This window comes from Corvus cornix, chromosome 3 (assembly GCF_000738735.6).
Source record: "Corvus cornix cornix isolate S_Up_H32 chromosome 3, ASM73873v5, whole genome shotgun sequence".
In the NCBI taxonomy this organism is placed as follows: domain Eukaryota; kingdom Metazoa; phylum Chordata; class Aves; order Passeriformes; family Corvidae; genus Corvus; species Corvus cornix.
This window is the reverse complement of record NC_047056.1, coordinates 61,194,261-61,213,594: the sequence shown is the minus strand read 5'-3', so window position 1 is coordinate 61,213,594 and position 19,334 is coordinate 61,194,261. Positions and strand designations below refer to the sequence as shown.

At 40.6% G+C, this 19,334-nt stretch overlaps 1 protein-coding gene across 3 annotated transcripts in view; it reads right to left on the bottom strand.

Moving 5' to 3' along the window:
• THEMIS (thymocyte selection associated) overlaps positions 1 to 19,334 on the bottom strand; it is an 81,070-nt gene that overhangs the window by 11,777 nt on the left and 49,959 nt on the right. For all 3 annotated transcript variants that reach the window (XM_010402002.4, XM_019286064.3, XM_039567932.1), the window contains one exon: positions 4,586 to 4,739. In XM_010402002.4, coding sequence (XP_010400304.2) covers positions 4,586 to 4,739 — 154 coding nt within the window. The remainder of the gene's footprint in view (positions 1 to 4,585; positions 4,740 to 19,334) is intronic.

The following is a 19,334-nucleotide window of genomic DNA, read 5'->3' as shown; positions in this document are numbered from 1 at the left end:
TCAGTAGAAGTTTAAAGATTAGTCAGTGAATGGTGCATTTCCTCCCACTCAAAACCCACAGGAGTGTGTCTGTGTTATTAGTCTTGACATATTTTCTAATCCATTATCTTGTGAATTAGCAGAGCAGAGTACACCCTCTGGAACAGGCAAGCTTGATGCCCGCAGCAGTGGACTCATGGGGATTCCTTGGCTGGCCAGGAAGAACTGTTATCCAATCTAATCCAATCTCCTGTAAAATTCTGCAGTTATCTTTTAATCAAGCCAAATAATTTTGGACTATACTAACACAGAACTTTCAGAAAAACCTTTAACATTCATTAGGGTATGTCAGGGTACAATCCATCACTGTTCTTTGGACTAGGTTACATCTGCCTAGCTCAAACTCATACTACACTCCAATTTGGACAGAGTTGGTAAAGGGATATACTCCAAGGCAATTAAACAAGAAGCAATTCCCTAGTCTTGCAAAAGAAGGATCATTATGATACTAGTCTGTGATTTTCTATGTGCATACTAAAGAGAGCTACTAGGAGTTTGTTTGGAATCCTCAGTAACAAAATCTATTCTTTATCTGGTGTTCTGTGAGTAGTCTAAGCCAATACAGTTAATAGGATGAACTTCAAGTTAACTAATTGCAATATTCATGAGAAATGAGGCAGGAGACACGTGATTGATGAGCTTTTGAATCAGATACAGGCTAAGAACTGAGCTAGGTGGGAAGAGTTAGTGCTGTGAATCCTTGCAGTACCAGGGTCATGCAAGCCTTCAGCAGTCCTAACACCATTTTCTTTCCTCTAATACTCTTGGTCATATACCCAAAGCTACCTGCAAAGCACAGGTCTCCAGCCATAAATTCATGGAAATAGATAGGAAGAAAATAAGCCTAATTGAGAGCTAAAGTTTAAAAAAAGTATGTCTACTGGAAGCAGGAGGAGTTAAGTCATCAGCCTACACTGACTACTGACATGTGAGTCTCAACTAGGAGAAAAATAAACTCTGCTTTCTCAGAAGGGTTGTTACAGCAAACAGTAGGATCTTGATGCAATGAGGGCCAAAGGAAATAGAGTAAGAAGAATTAAGAAAAGATATTTTCAAAATTGAATTAGTCCCTAGAAAAAGTGTTTTTCTCAATTAGATTGTTTTGGAATTAAAAACAAATGAAGAATTGGCTAAGAAAAACAAGAGTTGTGCTAGAAACTGAGAAATTGCAATAAAAATCAAGCACTTTTTGAGATTCTGAAAAAGGTTTATCAATGTTTTATAAATAAGGCTTAATGCGGTGGACAAAAGACTCATGCTACTATCTCTGAGTGAATAAAGAGAGAGAAGGCAGACAGACTTCCAGCAGAGCAGATGAGACAGTCAGCAATATTGCATCATTTCACCATGGTGTTGAAACATATTCAGAAGAAGGTCCAAATCAGGAACTGTTGCAAAAAGTCCAAGTCTGTTTTCTGGTGTCCAGAACCACAAACTGCATGAGCTAGCAAGCAGAGTGAAAGAGAAGGAAGAAATTTTGCTGGTACCATGGTAACAGAGTCAGCCCTTTGCCTAGGGACAGCTGAAGAGACCTCTGAGAGTTTTCTGGGTCAGGATTTAACGGAGAGACCAACATGAGTGATGTTTGGGTGTCTGCAACAGACATGGTGATTCATTAACAGAACAGTCGATGGGAACGAGCTCCCCTTAGTAAGTTTGCATTGGGAGAAGCAGCTGAGAAGGTTGTGCTGCCATCAAAGGGACCTGAACAGGCTGGAGAACTGGGCAGAGAGGACATTCATGAAGTTCAGTGAAGGAAAATGCAAGGCCCTGCACCTGGGAAAGAATAACCCCATGCACCAACACAGGCAGAGGCTGAATAACTGGAAAGCAGCTTTTCTGAGAAAGACACTGGGGCCCTGGAAGACAAGCTGACCATGCACCAGCAATGTGTCCTTGTGGCAGGGTAGTCCAACAACATTCTGGGCTCCATTAGGCATAGTGGTGCCAGCAGAGGTCCTTGTGCCCCTGATCAGTACTGGTGAGAGCACACCTGGAGTGCTGGCTCCCTGTACAAGAGAGACATGGATGTTCTGGAGCAAGTCCAGCAGAGGGTCATGAATGTGATCAAGTGCCTGAAACAGCATCTGAAATAGAAGGGGAGGCTGAGAGGGCTGTGACTCTTCAACCTGGTCAAGAGACAGGTCAGGGAGATCTTATCACTGGGTATCAATACCTGATGGGAAGATATGAAGAAGATGGAGACAGACATTTCTCAGTGGTGCCCAGGTACAAAAGAAACACGAGCAGTAACAAATACTCTCACAATAGGAAAATGGAAAGACTAAGTGACCTCCCAGTCCTGTTATTGAGCTGAAGCCTCAGTAACAGTGGCTCCATACTTCTTTTCTCAGCCAACAGATCTCAGTTTAGAAACTACTGTACAGTTCCCGTAAAAGGCACAGGAAGTGACTGTATGGCATCACTTCTTGCTACACAAACTGAGCAGCTGTGTTCAGAAAAATATTTGAAGATTCTTCACCATAAAGGCATTATGAGACTTTAGCCTGGATGACTTTGTCTGTCTATGAATAGTATAGGCCAACAAAGTTAAGCACCTCCTCAAGCATGGACTTCTGTTCTTGTGAATAAGCCAGTGCTCAGCATAAGCTTTAGGTCTGCCTTGTCCATCAAAGAAGCTCTGGTCATGTTTCCTTCAAGTTTGTTCCCCCTGCTTCCCATGTCTGCCTCACGCCACAGAGACTAACCCATGCAAGTGATCTAATTAATCCCTGTAGCATGGACAATGGTTTTTAAAGTCAAGCCTCAGTGATTTACAGGAAGTGCCCTTGACAAAAATTAGTACCCCATTAACCTATGTTGGTACTTCTTTTTTTTTGTGGGGTTTAAACTGATACTGTCCTTTGTAGCTGCCAACATGTAAGCTTCACTATTTACCCCTATAAAATCTAATCAAATCATTAAACAGTGACAAAACAGAGCCTGAAAAGAGATTTTTCAAAGCTAAAAAATAACAAATTTAGGATTTTATTTCAAAGCTTCCTAATACCAAAATACCATGCTGGTTTTTGCTGGGGCAGAATTAATTGTATTCACAGTGACTAGTACAGGGCTGGTTTGGATTTGTGCTGAAGACAGGGTTGATATAGAGATATTTTTGTTATTGCTGAGCAGGGCTTGCACAGAGCCAAAGCCTCTTCTGCTTCTCATACTGCCATGGCTGGCAAAGGAAGCTGGACGTGCACTGGAGGCTGGGAGGAGACACAGCCAGGACAGGCGACCCCAATTGACTAAAAGCATAGAAGGAGGAAAGGGGGGGCATTTGGATTGATGGAATTTGTCTTCCCAAATCACCATTACACGTGATAGGGCCCTGCTGTCCTGGAGATGGCTGAACACCTGCCTGCCCATGGGAAGCAGTGAATTAATTCCTTGTTTTGCTTTGCTTGTAGGAGTGGATTTTGTTTTCCCTGTCTTTATCTCAACCCACAATGTTTCTGGCTTTTGCCCTTCCAATTCTCTCCCTAATCCTGCTGGTGGGGGAGTGAACAAGCAGCTGTCTGAGGCTTGGTTGCTGACTGGGGTTAAACCACATCACTTTCAATAATTAGTCCCCAAATAATCAATTTCCACAGCAATAAGGATTAATGAGTATTCAACACGACACTGTAATTCTTCTCCACAGAAGTGGTTTATGTTGCTTTTAGAAGTTTCAATACACATAGTTTCAAATAAACAATCCTTTTAAAGTGTCTTACACACTGAATGACAAGATAAAAAAAAAGAAACTTTGTAGGAAGTTCTTCTATTGATATCAATTATCAGTTAACAAATGATGTGAGGATGAATATTTGTGGTTTAGTCTTCCAAATGTTCCAGTGTTGTAATTAATATGATGTGTTCATATTTCAAATATAACCTGTGACTGAGAGATTAATGAAATAATTTTTTAATATATTAATTGCAAAGTTGAAATATATAGCATAAATGGAGTTTGGATTTGCCCTCTTATCATCTAGCTTTTCAACTTCAGTACTGTTCATTTCTAAAAAAGGAAAAACTTGGAAGATAAGTAGAAAAACTACCCATCTATCAAAATTAAGGGAAACACAAACAAATGGAGACTTTAAAAACAATTATCAGTCAAGTAATCTGCTCAGAACTATTTTTTTCTTCAAAATACAAAAATATGAGTCGAAGACATCTCCATATCTGTAATGTAAATGGCATTCTCATCTTAAAACATTTTGGGATTGGTATTTTTTTAATAAGAGATTATGTGTAAGCATCACTCTAAAGCAAAAGGAAGGCACATGTTTCCCAATCGTCTGTTCCTAAAAACCACTGAATATTCATGCTGCAGTGTCAAACAGAGTTTAATAACCATGCTGCTGCTGAGAGCTTGGATGAATTTGCCTTACTGCATTTATACAGGAAGAACAGAAAGGTTCACTTTTCATTCCTTTTTGACTAAGCCACAGATTCCAAGTGAAATCACACAAGATACTCCTGTATGTCAAGTTTTCATCAGGGCTGGGGTTAAGCTTTGTTATGTTAATAGCTCAAACCATAAAGCTTAACTGACCTTTAATCACAGTGGTTTCCACCAGTGTAGCTTTCCCAGTCATGTCCTTCTGATTCTCACGATGCACCAAATCATTTTGACAACTAACTTGCAATTCCAAAACATCAGCAGCTTGGTCTGAGCACAATTTCTTGGTGGTGTCTATGCAGAAATTCTGAAATTACATAGAACAGCACATTAACTTTCCATGTAAATTCTTATTCCAAACTGATGTGACATGCAAGAGCAACATTCTTTGGCTTATTTCTGTGAGTTTTAACTACAGATCTTTCTGTTTGTCAAAATCAACAATGACATTTACCACACAGCTTGTCTTTCAGGCATGTACATCACAAAATAACATGACCAGGAGGCACTCTAGGTGAAGAGATTACCTCTAAAACACATTTCCAGTCTTTCTTTTCCTTTTTATTTTTGGCTATATGGAGTCACACAAGCAAAGGAGATTTATGAATCCCTTTTTGGTTGATTCAGATTACTTTCTGATTAACTATTTTTATTGTATCGATTCTTCATTTAATGTGTTCTGTTATATATTACATCACAAATTCATATAAAGTCTGACATTTCAATTACACTTACCCAGTAACATTCATAGCATAGTATAGTTAGATGATGGGAACTGACAATTATGGAGTTATTAATTATAATTTTATTACATTGGAAAAAGTATGTTATATGGCTGCAATACTTGCATCCCTTGAAATTCAAGCTTCATAAACACCTTTCCATAATTATGTTGCTTTATTTTTAATTCTAAGGTATTTATGTCACAAATACTTTCAGTCAAATATGTATATTTTAGCTGTGTAAGTAACAGTCAATTAAAAGTGTCAAAAATATATCTTTGGTGAAGCTCTACAGTAGCTGCAGTGTAGGTACAGACCAATTGCAATCATTATACCGGGTTATATATTTTAAGAAATAATCAGTATAGATTTTCCATTCAAAATCAAATGCAGATTTTTTCCTTAGCTATGACAAAGCCCACCCTATTCAAAGAGATAAGGTCATGTTGGTAAATCTGACAGTAGCTACACAGTAATAGAATCTGATCTTTTCAGAATCAACCCACAATTTGCGAAAGCACAACACGAGCCCACATTTTATGACAATTTGCCCTTTTTGAAAAAATATATCAGCTAGCAACAAAAGAAGTCACTGGTAATTGAAATAGAAAATTTGGAAGAGTATATTAAGGAAAAAGATGAGGATGAAATCCATAAAATGTAGGGATGATTTTCCCCAGTGTGTGGGTCACAGCATTACACAAGTGGAATACCCTTATTTTCCAGTTAGAGGAATCTGTAGTATTTTTCTCCTTTTTCTAAAAAAACCCTGTGCAAGCTCAAGATACAGGGGTCAGTTGAGTTACAGTATTCAAAGCATGTTTGCGGTCTACAGGTCATGCAATGCTGGGTAATTCTTTCCTTGGTTGAAAGAGAGCCTCTGAGCCCCAGCAAAGTTTTAAGCCATGATGTAATTCACAAAAAACTCAGGGACCTGTAAAAAAGAAATACAGCTAAGAAATATTTTGCAAAGAGGACAGAAAAGTCAGAAGAAATTCTTCACAGCAGGGAGTTAACCCAATGGAAAAGGCACTGTTCAAACTAGGACTAGGCTCAGTGTGTTGTGGAATACGTACACTGAGGCTGCAGGATCTTTAACTTTCTTTCACAAGCACATCATGGCCTTTCTTTCATCTCCTTTTCTTGATCCTCTGGACCTAAACATGCATGTATACCCCACCTCTTTGTTGCCAGACTGCCCCAATTATATGAACACTCACTTTTTAGGCAGTTATTGGGAAATGTCCACTTTTGGCTTGGGGAAAATAAATGGCTAAATAACCATGTTTCAGAGCTGTCACTAAATTAGTCCCATCCTTGGTATCATTCATACCTGTTTATCACAAATTAAAGGTCTTGGGAAGGGTAGGGTAGATTTATTATTCACAGGCAGATTATACCTGTGTTCCAGCTGTTTGGCATACTTAGCACATAGAAAGCTTTCACTTAATGGTCAACTTTCAGGGAAGAATGGAACTTTAATTTAAATAGTAGATATTAAAAAAAGTTGGGTTTTTTTTAATAAAACATGAAATCTCTTATTTTCTAGTCAGCTCCTTATTTACCCTATTAATACTCACAATCAATATAATGTATGAGTATGTTGAGTTTATTTATTTTGCATTGCCTTAACTAATTAAAAACAGGGCTTGGTATCAAAATAGAAAGATCCCCTCATTAAGAAAAATGTAGTTGGATTTTGTGCTAATCTTATAATTCATCAGCAAAATCACACACTGTGAAAAATAGTTACCTGGGGCACCTTGCAAGCAAATTAAAATATGCAAAATGCAAACATTGAAAAACAAATAGGATTACAGAAAATTAATGTCACATCACTTTATGCTGAAATCTGGTAGTGTTTTAACATCCTTAATAGCACTATAGGTAACAATTATACTGGAGACCAACAAAGATAAGTTGCTTTTTTAAAACTATAACAGTGAAGTCTTACAGTTGTCTTTCAAATACTTGGCAGCACAGAATTTCTATCTAGGCAGAGTCATTATTCCACTAATTTAAAGAAGTCAGGATATCAGCCATGATTTTCAATAGTTACTGCCAGAAAAAACACTAATTCAATTAAAACCTCATAATCTGGGCTGCAGTCATTTGTTAGACTACTCAGGGGAAACCCCAAATCTCAGCATCTGGAAAATAAAACCAACAGCTACAGGCGCATGACCTAAAAATTTTACAGCAGTGGCTAAGAATTGCCCATTACGTCTTCAGGTTAGCTTGTGGTCCAGGAACAACTCAGGAGTCAGATCACAAAGCCGTAAAGGTAAATGAGTCCATGTGTGCACAGTCCCTCTCAGGAAATAGGAGGTGTTATGTCAAACAGGATAAATACAAAAAAGTGTGAGAGGTAAGGTGAGAACTAAAGGGCTGGAGATGCATCACTTTAGTAAGAACAGAAGTTTCAGAATTCAGCAGAAGCTGTAAATGAGTGCAGTGTTTGCCGAAGGTACAGGTACTGAAAACATTGCAGTAGCAAACTGAGGATCAGAGCAAGCAGTTTGAATTTGTTTCCCTTGAGTATCTGAGGAGTTTAATGCACTGCATCTCTGTGTGTGTATGTCAGCTCTCTTCTGCAAGCAAGGCTTCCCTCTGCTTGTCTGCTTCAGGAACAGTGAAATCTGACAATAGTTCTCATTCTTATGAGTGGCAATGGACAAACAGTAATGCTTTTCCTATCTACAGCCACAGTTGCACAAAACCTCTTCCCAAAATGCCCATTTCCCCTGCAATATAAATGTCTGCTCTTATCCTCTTCTCACAGTTCCAATCTGTGCTCTCCTCTGACTCAAAAAATTTGGGCTATGAACAATTGTATCCATGTGAATATTTTTTTTCATTACTGTGTCTAATTTTTTTAAAAACTCATTTACATTTCTGTTATCCATATCATGTGGCAAGGAGTTCCAGAGTTTATTTCTGCACTGAAATTTACTTTGGGTTGTGAAGTTTCTTTTTACTGCCGTAACTCATAATTTCATGCTGCTGCTCTAATCCCTCCCCATCAATTTTCTTCCATCATTCAGATTTTTACTCCTTTTCTTGAGTCTCCTTTTCTTTAGGTAGAAGAGTTTCTGGTCTTTAATCTTTCCCCTTACAAGCGTCAAATTATAACTCATGATATACTGACTCTGGAAATTCCTACTCCTTTGCAAGATAAAACCCAAAAATACTGAAGGCAATCCCTATTCCACACATGCTTCAGACAGCAGTAGTTGGTCACAACTACTCAAAATGCCCATAAAATAACAGGGAAGTTCTTAAAAAAAACATATAAATTAAAACCCCAAAAACCCCAACCAACCAACCAAAAAACCCACAAAAATCTCCCACAAAACCCAACAACAACAAAACCACAAAACAAACAAACAAACAAACAAACAAACAACATAAACCCCCCATCAACTCTGGAGGTGCCCAGCAAAATTGTTGTAGCCACTGAGATAGAACAGAAGAAAGAGAAGCGAAGCGCAAGTAAGAAGAAAGGCTTTTAAATCTGGTTACAAAAAAAGAAAATAATACGTGTGTTCATAATTCACATTATTGTTTGGTTGCATTTTTTTAAAGGAAAGAATGCCTCAACAGCATCTAGAACATTCAGAGTAAAGAAGGAAACAACATTTGTTTAAAGTACAGAAAAATGTGGGAGTAAATATGAAACCAACAGCTGTCATAGTCTCTGAAAATGCAGTGAGAGATGTAGTGGCATAAACCAATCCGACAAAATGATGCTTTTCCAGACTGAAAGTCAAGCTGTTATGTGATTACAAATGACTCTAGTGAAGAGGAGTACTCATTTGCTGGAGCAATCAGTGCCGGACATGGCATGACACCTTTGGAGTACATTATTACAAGTCACCCATGCTAGTAGATACAGATCATAAACCTTTTACTGCAGTTTTTAAAGACAGCTTGGAGTGGCAATCTTTACAACCATCAGGAAACCAAGCCAAAGCTCTGGATACACATTTTTTGCTTTGGCATATACTGCATGGGTATATTTATCTCTAAAATGCTTAATTGCTGCATGCACCTTTCCACCAGAAGAAAAAGGTGTATACATAGATTGAAAGTGTGATGAATGATTTCACTGTCCAAACACAGACAAAAAAGTCAATTTATCCCCACAAGCTGCATACGACAGTTCTGCAAGAGCATCACACAGCACTGTATTCACTGGGAAGCCTAAACCAGGCTGGATGAAGTTTAAAATATTTTGCAGAATATTTTAAGGAAATTGTGAGAGGGAGTGGTAGAGAGAGACATATCAGTATTCATAGTTGCTGATTTATAGAGAAGACTTAATGAGCTTCTGTACCTACAGAATTACAACCTACCTACATAATTTTGCGCCCACATTCATTTTGCATGACTTTCTGCAGGGACAGTTTGGAACTACAGTGGATCAGAAAAGAATGTCAGATTTTGTTTCCCATGTAGTATCAGCCAGAGTAAATGCTATCACATTCAGAGCCTTAGACCATCCTGAGACACAGATGTGAATTACTTTCTGAATTGCAAGAGCATACACTGGAGTACATTCTGGAGTAACTACATTGGTCAGATTTGCACCAATGCTCATCATCAGGGGATCCCCCTTCTATTCCCATCTGGCAGAACCCCACCCAGAGTACTGCACCTAGCTCTGGGGCCCCCAACATAAGAAGAACGTGGATCTGCTGGAGCAGGTCCAGAGGAGGGCCGCAAACATGATCTGGATCACCTTTCCTATGAAAACAGACTGAGAGAACTGGGGTTGTTCAGCCCGGAAAAGAGAAGGCTCTGGGGAGACCTTCTGGCAGCCTTCCAGTACTCAAAGGGAGCTTACAGTAAAGATGAGGAAGGGCTCTTTATCAGGTAGTGAAGTGATAGGACAGGGGGAATGGTTTTAAACTGACAGTGAGTAGGTTTAGATTAGATATTAGGAAGAAATTATTTCCTGTGAGGGTGGTGAGGCACTGGCACAGGTTACCCAGGAAAGTTGTGGGTGCTCCATCCCTGGAAGTGTTCAAGGCCAGGTTGGAATGGGGTTTGAGCAGCATGGTTCAAGGGTAGGTGTCCCTGCCCATGGCAGGGGGTTGGAACTAGATGATCTTTAAAGCTACTTCCAAAGCATTCTGTGATTCTATGAGAATATATTTCACCTACTGTATGACTAGAAATCTGAATGCGTGCTCTTACCTAATAGGTGGGAAACACAAATTTGAATAATGGGAACACACATATGGGAACTGCTGACACATCTCAAAATCTGTATTATTATGGTAGACAATTAGGATTGATTTATTTCACTTGAAAAGAAACAATTACCTTTGGATTATTATTCACTTGTGTCCCAAGGTAGCCTTCTTGAATGATCTATTGGCAAGCCAACTTACCTTGCACATCAAGGTAATTTTTACAAGGACACAGTGTACCCATAGCAAAGGGTACTGACAAGGGTCTATGATCTTGTAGCTAAGAATTTTAACCGTCTTCCCCATTGCACTGATTCCAGTACATGATATCAAGTCTTCATTTTCCACGGTCCACTGGAGTGTGGAAAAGGAGAAGAGCTTGTTAGAAGATACTTCAGAAAGGCCATGGGCAATAAGGAGGATCCTCATTTAGCCTTATTAATATACAGAACGAGAGTTCTTTGGAGAATTATTATTTGCCTGCAGGACTCATAAGATACTATAAACTGAAGATTAACTATTTTGACAAAGAAGGGGTCAAGGTTATATGGTTTCAAAGACAGAAACAAATTGTATTCATTTGTGAGTTATTCTCTGCTTAAAAGAGAAAAAACACAAGACCAAATTAAATTTTGTGATCCAGATTCAAGTGCTTAATAATTTTCTTCCTCACAAGGTACTTTCTGTACATACAAAAAATATCACAATTAATTTGATTTTTATTGTCAGTAGTCTGGGTTTTATCATAGAATCATAGAATGGTTTGGGATGGAAAAGACCTTAAAGATCATCTAGTTCCACCCCCACTGTCATGGGCAGGGACACCTTCCACGAGACCAGGTTGCTCCTGCTTCTTTTCCCAGAGGTTAAAAAGGGGGAAATAATAAATAAAATCATTCTCGATTGTAGGCTAATGCTACTGTAAGCACACTCTAAGGGTTCTAACACTGTATTTAAACTCTTACGTTTTCCTAATAGTAGGGACAAGATCAGTTAAGCCCTCTCCAGAGTTTGAATAAGAACATTTGGATTTAAAACCAAAACAAACCAGAGCAGAAAGTCATGTCCCAGCCAGATCCATTTCGACAAAAATAAAAGAAAATAATGTACCAAGACGAATGGTCTTGGAGAAACCACCGGCACCGCACCCTGCCCGACGCGCAGTTTGGGAGCTGGGGCAGTGAATGATATCCAGGCAAAAAGGAATAAGCATGGAAGCGGGAGACGGGCACCGCTAGGGGGCTCCGCATCCCGCCTCATCCCTCCTCGTCCCGCCTCATCCCGCCGCATTCTTCCTCGTCCCGCCTCATCCCTCCTCGTCCCGCCTCATCCCGCCTCATCCCGCCTCATCCCTCCTCGTCCCGCCTCATCCCGCCGCATTCTTCCTCGTCCCGCCTCATCCCGCCTCATCCCGCCCGCATCCCCCCGCATCCCGCCTCATCCCCCCGCATCCCGGCGCTCCGCCGAGCTCTCCCCCCGGCACGGGCTGCCGGGACCGCTGCTTAGCTGTGAAACCGAAAACCTGCCATCCCAACTCTCCTCCCACAGACTTCTCCTTCTGGTCCACCCCTCTCCGCCCGTTTGAAACTGCGCACAACAAATTTCGTGGTTGCGTCTGGGACTACGGAGAAAGAAAATACGCTTGATCAGATTTGATTAATGTTTGGGATGAAATGTGGTGAAACGTTAAGATCTTGTAATTTAACGGGCTGAGGCTTAATAATTGCAGGGGGAGTAGCAAACAGTGAAAAAAGGGATCCAGCTGATAGGATGACCTTTAAAAAGGGCTGTGAACAGTACATGCTTTCTTAGGAAATTTTGCGAGGGCTTTAAGGAGGTAATGAAATACTGCCACTCTTCACTGACAGGTCCCACAGTTCAGGTAAATTTTCTGCAGCTGATGGAAACAAAATAAGTTGTCATCAATAAAAAAACCACACAAGAGTGTACTGCTATTGCATTCTACTGAAACTCTTTGCTTAGTTCAGAAATTTAGAGCCCCAAGATTTTAATTCTTAATCCAGTGACTTTCATGTACTCATTCACTGTTCACAGATTTGTTTAATCATTTGTTGAACGAATCTTTTTCTCCCTCAAAAAAGTTCCCAGAATAGTACTGATTATGTCTCAAGAGTCTTTAGAATGAAGTTTTGCTACCAAAGATCTTTTATATCTCTGGGTAACTGAAGCTGTCAGCCTCTTTTTCCCAGATATTCTTTCCCCTGCTCTGTGTGTGTACAAGCAAAAGAGAACAGAAAATGATGCTGGGCACCCTTGAGCAGCCTGGGATGAAACAATGCTGTATTAGCCAGCACAAAATCACCAGGCTTACACCTTCAGCTTTGTGTTAAAAATCAGAAGGGGTATTTAAAAATCTTTTAGCAATAGTTCAAATGCAAAATACAGAGCTGCATAATGCCCTCCCAGCTCCATTTCTTCCCTCTCCTTTCTCTGCTAAATACGTAAAGGGGGAAGTGCTTGATCCCCCGTGCCTCAGAGCAGAGAACAGTTTTTTCATCTTTGCTGCAGTGTGATGATAATATTACATTTATTTTTGCAGTGATGTCTTTATGTTAGAGCTTGGCTTTTTTTCTAAGTGCTTAGCTTTAAACATCACTTTCTCTCTTCAACACACCATGCAGTGAAAGAAAAGTATTGTTTCCTGCATTTTACATGCTGGCAAATTGAAATGTGCTCTTTTCGACATTACTTCCAAAAGTGGGCAGGAACTGGTGAGGTGCCACCAGCTGTCACCTTTCTACACACCCTGGCTCTTCACTGGCCTGCCTTCCCTGCCAGCAGACGCAGCAATTGCAGCCACACTTGCGAGCTCTCAGCTAAAGAAATTAGGCCCGAGCTGTTTCAGACTGGGCAAAGAAACTCAGTAAAAGTTTCAGATTAGGCAAGGAAACTGTGGAAATCCTGGTTTCCATGGCACTCACAACAGCCGTGAAAGGAAGCAAGAAGAGGACCCCATAGTTTCATAATGAGTCTGATGCCTTAACCCCAAGGCTGGCTTTGTTCTTCTCCTGGGCTCCCCACCCACTAAGCACTGAAGTTCTTGGAAGGAAAAAAAGGATACACCTGAAGACCTAAGTTATTGAGGTCTACTTCTGTACTACGAATGCGCCTCACCTTGGCAAATGGAACTGCTTGTTTGTTCAAAGGCTATGGAATGTTGTATTTTGTGCTATCACCACTTAAGCAGAAGATGCGAATTCTTTTCATTTGTCTTTAATGGAACATTAACTGGAAATATAATTACAAGGCAGAGCTAATTACCTGCAGGTTTGCCAAACTGCAGATGGAATCTACTCAACAGAGTGAAATCTGAATGCTGGAACTGATGTGAGCAAGTGCAGTTTAGTGGGTGGAAAATTTGAATTGAAGCTAAATGAAAAGAAGAACGAAATTTCCTGTAACTCTTGACACAGGACTCCAAAGGAGGCAGCTCTCACTGCGCTGTTGTCCCATCTGTCTCTACCTCAGTCCTCAGATCTTCTCTGCCCACAAAAAATTAAATAACATCCACACTGGTTCAGGTCAAAATGCATCTCACAGAGTATTTTTATTTCACCCTTGCCTTAAGCAGACACCAAGGGAGAGTAAGAACAGAGCAAGTCAGGATCTGTTACATCCAAGTACACTCTCAGCCTCTTACTATTTCCAGCTCAGGGAATTTCCTGAGTTTGTCGTGGTTTGTCTATTAGTAACCCTCAAAGGGTCTCTCTTCCACATATTTGTCCAGTCTTCCCTTGAACTCCTGATCTGCTTCCAGCCTTGTTCTGACTCCCCTTAGTCTGGATGTATCCTGCCCTATTTCCTCTAATTGTGGTCCTGCAGAGAGTGGGGAGGGGAGGGAGGGGAGGAGTGAGATTTTTAAAATAAATTGTTTTCAGGCTCTTATTGCTTTGCTGGCCTTCCTAGCATGAGTCTGCAAGTCCAGCTGCAGAGCTCACCCTCTATTTCCTCCTACTGCATGACAGAAAACACTGTGCGCAGCAGACAGCAGCCTTGAGAAAGCAGCAGGACACTGAGTTGGTAGGAATTAAATACTTCAGACTGGATTCAGTCCTCCAATACTGGGTCTAAATCTGCCATCACTCCCTGTAATTTGAAAACGTTATTCTGGATTTATTCAGTCATGGCTGAATTCAGCATCAGGCTTCTTGTTTTTCAAAATCATCTGGTTTCCAGCCTGTAGCAGGGAATGTAACAGCAGGAGTGACAGGAAATGGGTTATTTTATTAGCAAAATGCATTCCTATTCTAAAGGTATTTCTGCAACGTTTCAATTCCTTCAAGAATTTTGCCTTCTCATACGCATATACACGTATAAATGTACACAGAGATATGAGTTTATAAATATTTCATCTTGCCCACTAGAAGCCAGCCTGTTTTGTCCAAAAGAAACTATTCTGCCCCATTTTTCACTTCCCTTTTTATTCTTTATTCTCCGACACGATTTCAAAGTTCTGACAATTAATTCCCTTGCAGCTGTGCTGAACTGCACACCGGTGATTAGCAAACCCTGCCAAGTCACAGGGGCCTTTGGTTTGTTGGCAACACTGAACCACGTCCTGTAAAGGATCAGAATTTTTCCTCATCAGAAGGGATGCTCACATCCTGATATTTTTGGCAAATTGGGAAGTGCCCACCCACTAGAAAAAAAATTCACTTCTGATTACACATACTTACCAAAACTATTAAAAGAAAACTTTTTGGTCTGTTTCTGGCTGTTGGAACTTTAGATTTTGAATTTCCTCAATTCATTACAGGGAGAAAAAATGAAGGGAAGGAAAGGCTTTCAAGACCATTTACTTCCAGGGTATCAAAATGAAACTTTGTGATACCACTTCTGCCCACTTCTGCCTCCTGCCCCCACCCTGGCCTGAACCACCCTTTCTCCTAGGCACTGACTCTACTGGAGGTTGGAATTCTCTCCCAGAGGGAGGCTGTAGCCTGATCTACCCCAATACCAAGAGGAGAGAATGAGAATTAAATAGCCTCCTTTGCTCATAACTGCTTTCCATTGCTTTTGTTACATCCACTCCCTTTCTAGGTTCTCTCCAGAGAGCTGGGTTGTAGGACAGGCCTGGCACTTCAACAGTGTTCAGAGATATGCCTCAGAGGTGTTTATAAGGCCTTTTAAGCCCATTCAAAAAGAGACAGCTGAGAAGAGAGGATCTGTATAAATCTAAACCCATTATTTCCTGACTTACTGAAAAAAAAAACAACTGAAAAGTCATCCTCATAAGCAGCATGGAAAACACTGATGGTGGTACTTCACTCATACACTAGGAAATGTCAAATAGCAGAAGAAGGTTCATATTCAGTCATTTTACTTCACACCAAAAATACCCTGATAAAATCTTGGTTGTTATTTCCGCCATTCTGTAGATGACTCTAAGGACTGCACAATCTTAAAAGTAGATGTTGCTCATCCCCAGTTCATGTTCATTCATGTTCAATACATGTCCAGCTTCATGAAATAGTGTCTGAACTTGGCAGGTAGTCTAATGTACTGAACCAGTCCTTTTACACCACCTTTAAAGGTGGTTGAAAGGTTTAAAACCTTTCTGAAAGACTCTATGTGCAGAAGACATTCTAAATGGTAAGTATCTGCATGTCCTAACCAAAAGAATGAAGTAAATAATTCCCATACTACATTTACACATTTACAGAACACAAGAAGACATCCAGGTTGGTGGGGTTTTAAGCACCATTGCAGCTGACTGGAACATTAAACAGTTATTGACATGGATAGTTCTGCTGTTAAATTCTGACCTGTCAGGGCATCCGCAAATAATTTCCAGGGGGCTTTTCCACAATGACCACATATATACACCAGACAGAAGATTCCTTGAGCAAATAAATACTTGCTTGGTGGACAACTCTTTAAGCTATTAACACAGGGCAAAGAGCTGTGTATCTCTCATGAGTTTAATCAATAAGACCGCTTTGGTTTCCTCAGTCCACTGAATTACCTGGAGGATTTAGAAAATATTTTATTTCTGCAGCCTAAAATTTCATCTCAGTCAGTCTTTGAGCCAAGCTTAACTCTCCATTTGCTTTTCAGTTCAGCAGCCAGCCTTTAAAAATATAATGTTTTCTTCTCCTGAGTTTTAGTGCTCAACATTCAGATGGTCAGCTGGGTCTTCTTTTCTGATGTGAATATTTTCTTCTCAGGAGGTGGAAATTGAGATGCCTCTAAATGAGTTCAAAGAAGGTTTTAAAAGAGATTATTGTTACCTCAATCTTATGCCAGTCTTGAGAGGTAATATTTGCAGTTCTATTAATTGCACAAGAAGGACAATTTTCTCACTATAACTAACAGTAAATAATCCAAACATGCAGGCAAGGCCTCCCCTCAACAACATGTGTTACGTGTCAGATTATCAACAAATAATTATGCCCCTCATTGCAGAAAAGTTTGCAAGCGATCTTGCAGGCTGCTCTCCCAGATCTACCGACTTGGTTCTCATGCTCTGGCTCCAGGAGCAAAAAAGCAAACATGTTAAATCAAACTGGGAGGGTTGGCAACAGCAGGACTTTTTTCCTCAGATGAAATGACTGCTGACCTCCAACCTCCTATCATTTCCTTCATCTGGTTTGTGAAATGGGGGCAGGCAGGAGAGGAAGAATCTGGGTTCTTGGTTGCAGTGACAGGAGTTGGTCATTGTTGCCTCCAGAAACTGCCTGGCACTGCCAACCAGAAACAAAGAGCTTTGGGAAGAAAGACTCACCAAGCCCGATGTGAGAAGATATTTCTCTCTCCAGAGCTGTTATTTTCTATGATTTTACCAAAATCTCAGCTTGTGGCAGTGCGGTGTAGGGGCACAGTAAGAGCAGGTGTAAAGTGTTCCAGCTCCGGGAAAACAAGGCTGTGCCTTTAGCCAGCTACCACGAGCACATCAGGACTGCTGTGGATCATGCAAGCAAAGAGGCAAGTGGCAGAAGTGAGGTTGTCCCAGCTGAAATAAAACGTCAAACCTGAGATTAGCCTGGCCAAGTTGCAGAAAGATGAGGTGGCTGGTGCTTGTTTCAAGATGGTTAAAAAATGGCTTGTTGAGAGTTTAGTGAAAGCAACACAAATTCTCAAAATCATTTGGCTGGTTTTGGCTGTTGCTGTCTTCTTGACCCAGTGTGAAACAGATTAAAGAAAAATATCTACCCGGCTGAAGAAATTAGTCTGTTAAAATGAGTGTGCATCCTTGTGTGAGTACAGCTATGCACGTTTCATTGTTTATGGAAGCAGAGCCTCAGAGGCCAACACATTCACACATACGTAAGTTTATTATGGTGAACAATCCCCTTTGGCAAGAGGAAAATCTCACCGTGGTCTTGTACAAGCCTAACAGCTGGCAAAGTCAGGACCTTGGAAACAATGTTTTCTACAGCAGTGTGTGTTTTCTGGCACGAAGGAAACTGAATAATGTATCAGAATAATGTATATAAATCTTGTATGTCTTAGACCAAAAGATATTCAGGGAAGAAACTGTATTTTCTCACAGATGAGGACAGTGTTTAACATATTGTGGGTGCTACCAAAATTCAAATAAAAAACAGAGAAAATAACCTGACATCATTTATTTATTTGCTTCTTTGCAAATATATAAGAAGACTGACAAGAATAAAGGAATGTACAGTTTGTTGTCATTAATTCTCTGGTTTAATAGTCTTTTATTTACTTAGGTGTACAAAACTTCAAACTGAAGAAAGGGCAGTCAATAACTAACTCATGTAAGCACAAGTTAACTATTGGGAGACAGCAAATGTTAGTTCAGACAGAAGATGTTAATTACAAAGCCTGAGAAGCCGAATTCACCCTAATCTTATCAAGATAGAGGGGACAAGGATCATCTCAGAGACCGCTGAATCATTCCTCAAAGGACTACGCATGCCCAGGGAGAAAGGTGAAAAGTTCTCCGGGAGGATGACTACCGGCCTTCATCAGAAAAGACCCCTGAGGAAGAGGAGAGGTCTTCCTCAGTGCAACCACCAGGACACACAGCGCATGCGTGGCCCATATGCTAATGACTTCCGAGAAATAATTTGTATAACCACACCTGTCCCAAGGAATGTGATGAATATTCATCATTTAACCCTTCATACTGTGTTGTAGAGAGCACCAGGTGTGTGTGTTTGGAGGAGCGATCCCCACACACCCGGCGCGCCGAATAAAGCAAATACCCACTTCTCTGACTCTGTCTCTGAAGGGTCTCCTGGCCCGGTTGTGGTGTGATTCAAAACCAACCAATTCATCTATGTTTTCTGGGTGCCTGGTGACATCTGAAAGCTTGTAAAAGTATTGCAGATCTCAGGTTAATCTCACCCTTCTTCACTTACTTCAGCTTCTTAGATAGCTAATAAGATCAACAGCAGGTGACACTGCATGTGACAATGGCTCTAGGGAGAAAATTCTCAAGTCTACCTGGAGCTGGACTGAAATCTCTCATTAATTTCACATGGATTATCAAAGAGCATCTGCGAGGTAGCAACAGTCTGTGGATGGCACAACCCTGCTTGCCAGCAGAAGCCTTCCCTTCAGCACTACTCATTTCCTAAGACATAAACTCCCAAATTATTCAATCCTGACTGTGAATTAAAAACCTGTGTCATAGGCAACCTGAGGGCACCCCCGATGCATCCTTTCAAGACAGAATTTATTGGGTCAGCAAGTTCTGACTCCTCCTAGCCCATTTGGCCACCTCTACAGCCAGCATGTTAGCAACAGGGAAACATACCTCGTGTGACAGTAACTGGCTCCCTTTTGAGGCCCCATTTTGCACTGGCAAACTGAAAAGAAGCTTTAATACAAGTGAGAGTTAGACCCAGGGAGGAGTAGGAAGCTACACTTACAGTGCAGATCTTTTTGAATTCAGTGAGTTTTACTGTGTTCTGGTTTTAGCAAACCTTTGCAGGAGGTGGTCTGTGTGGTTTTGTGACCCAAAAGTTTCATTTTAGGTTTAGAGGGTGGGGTAAA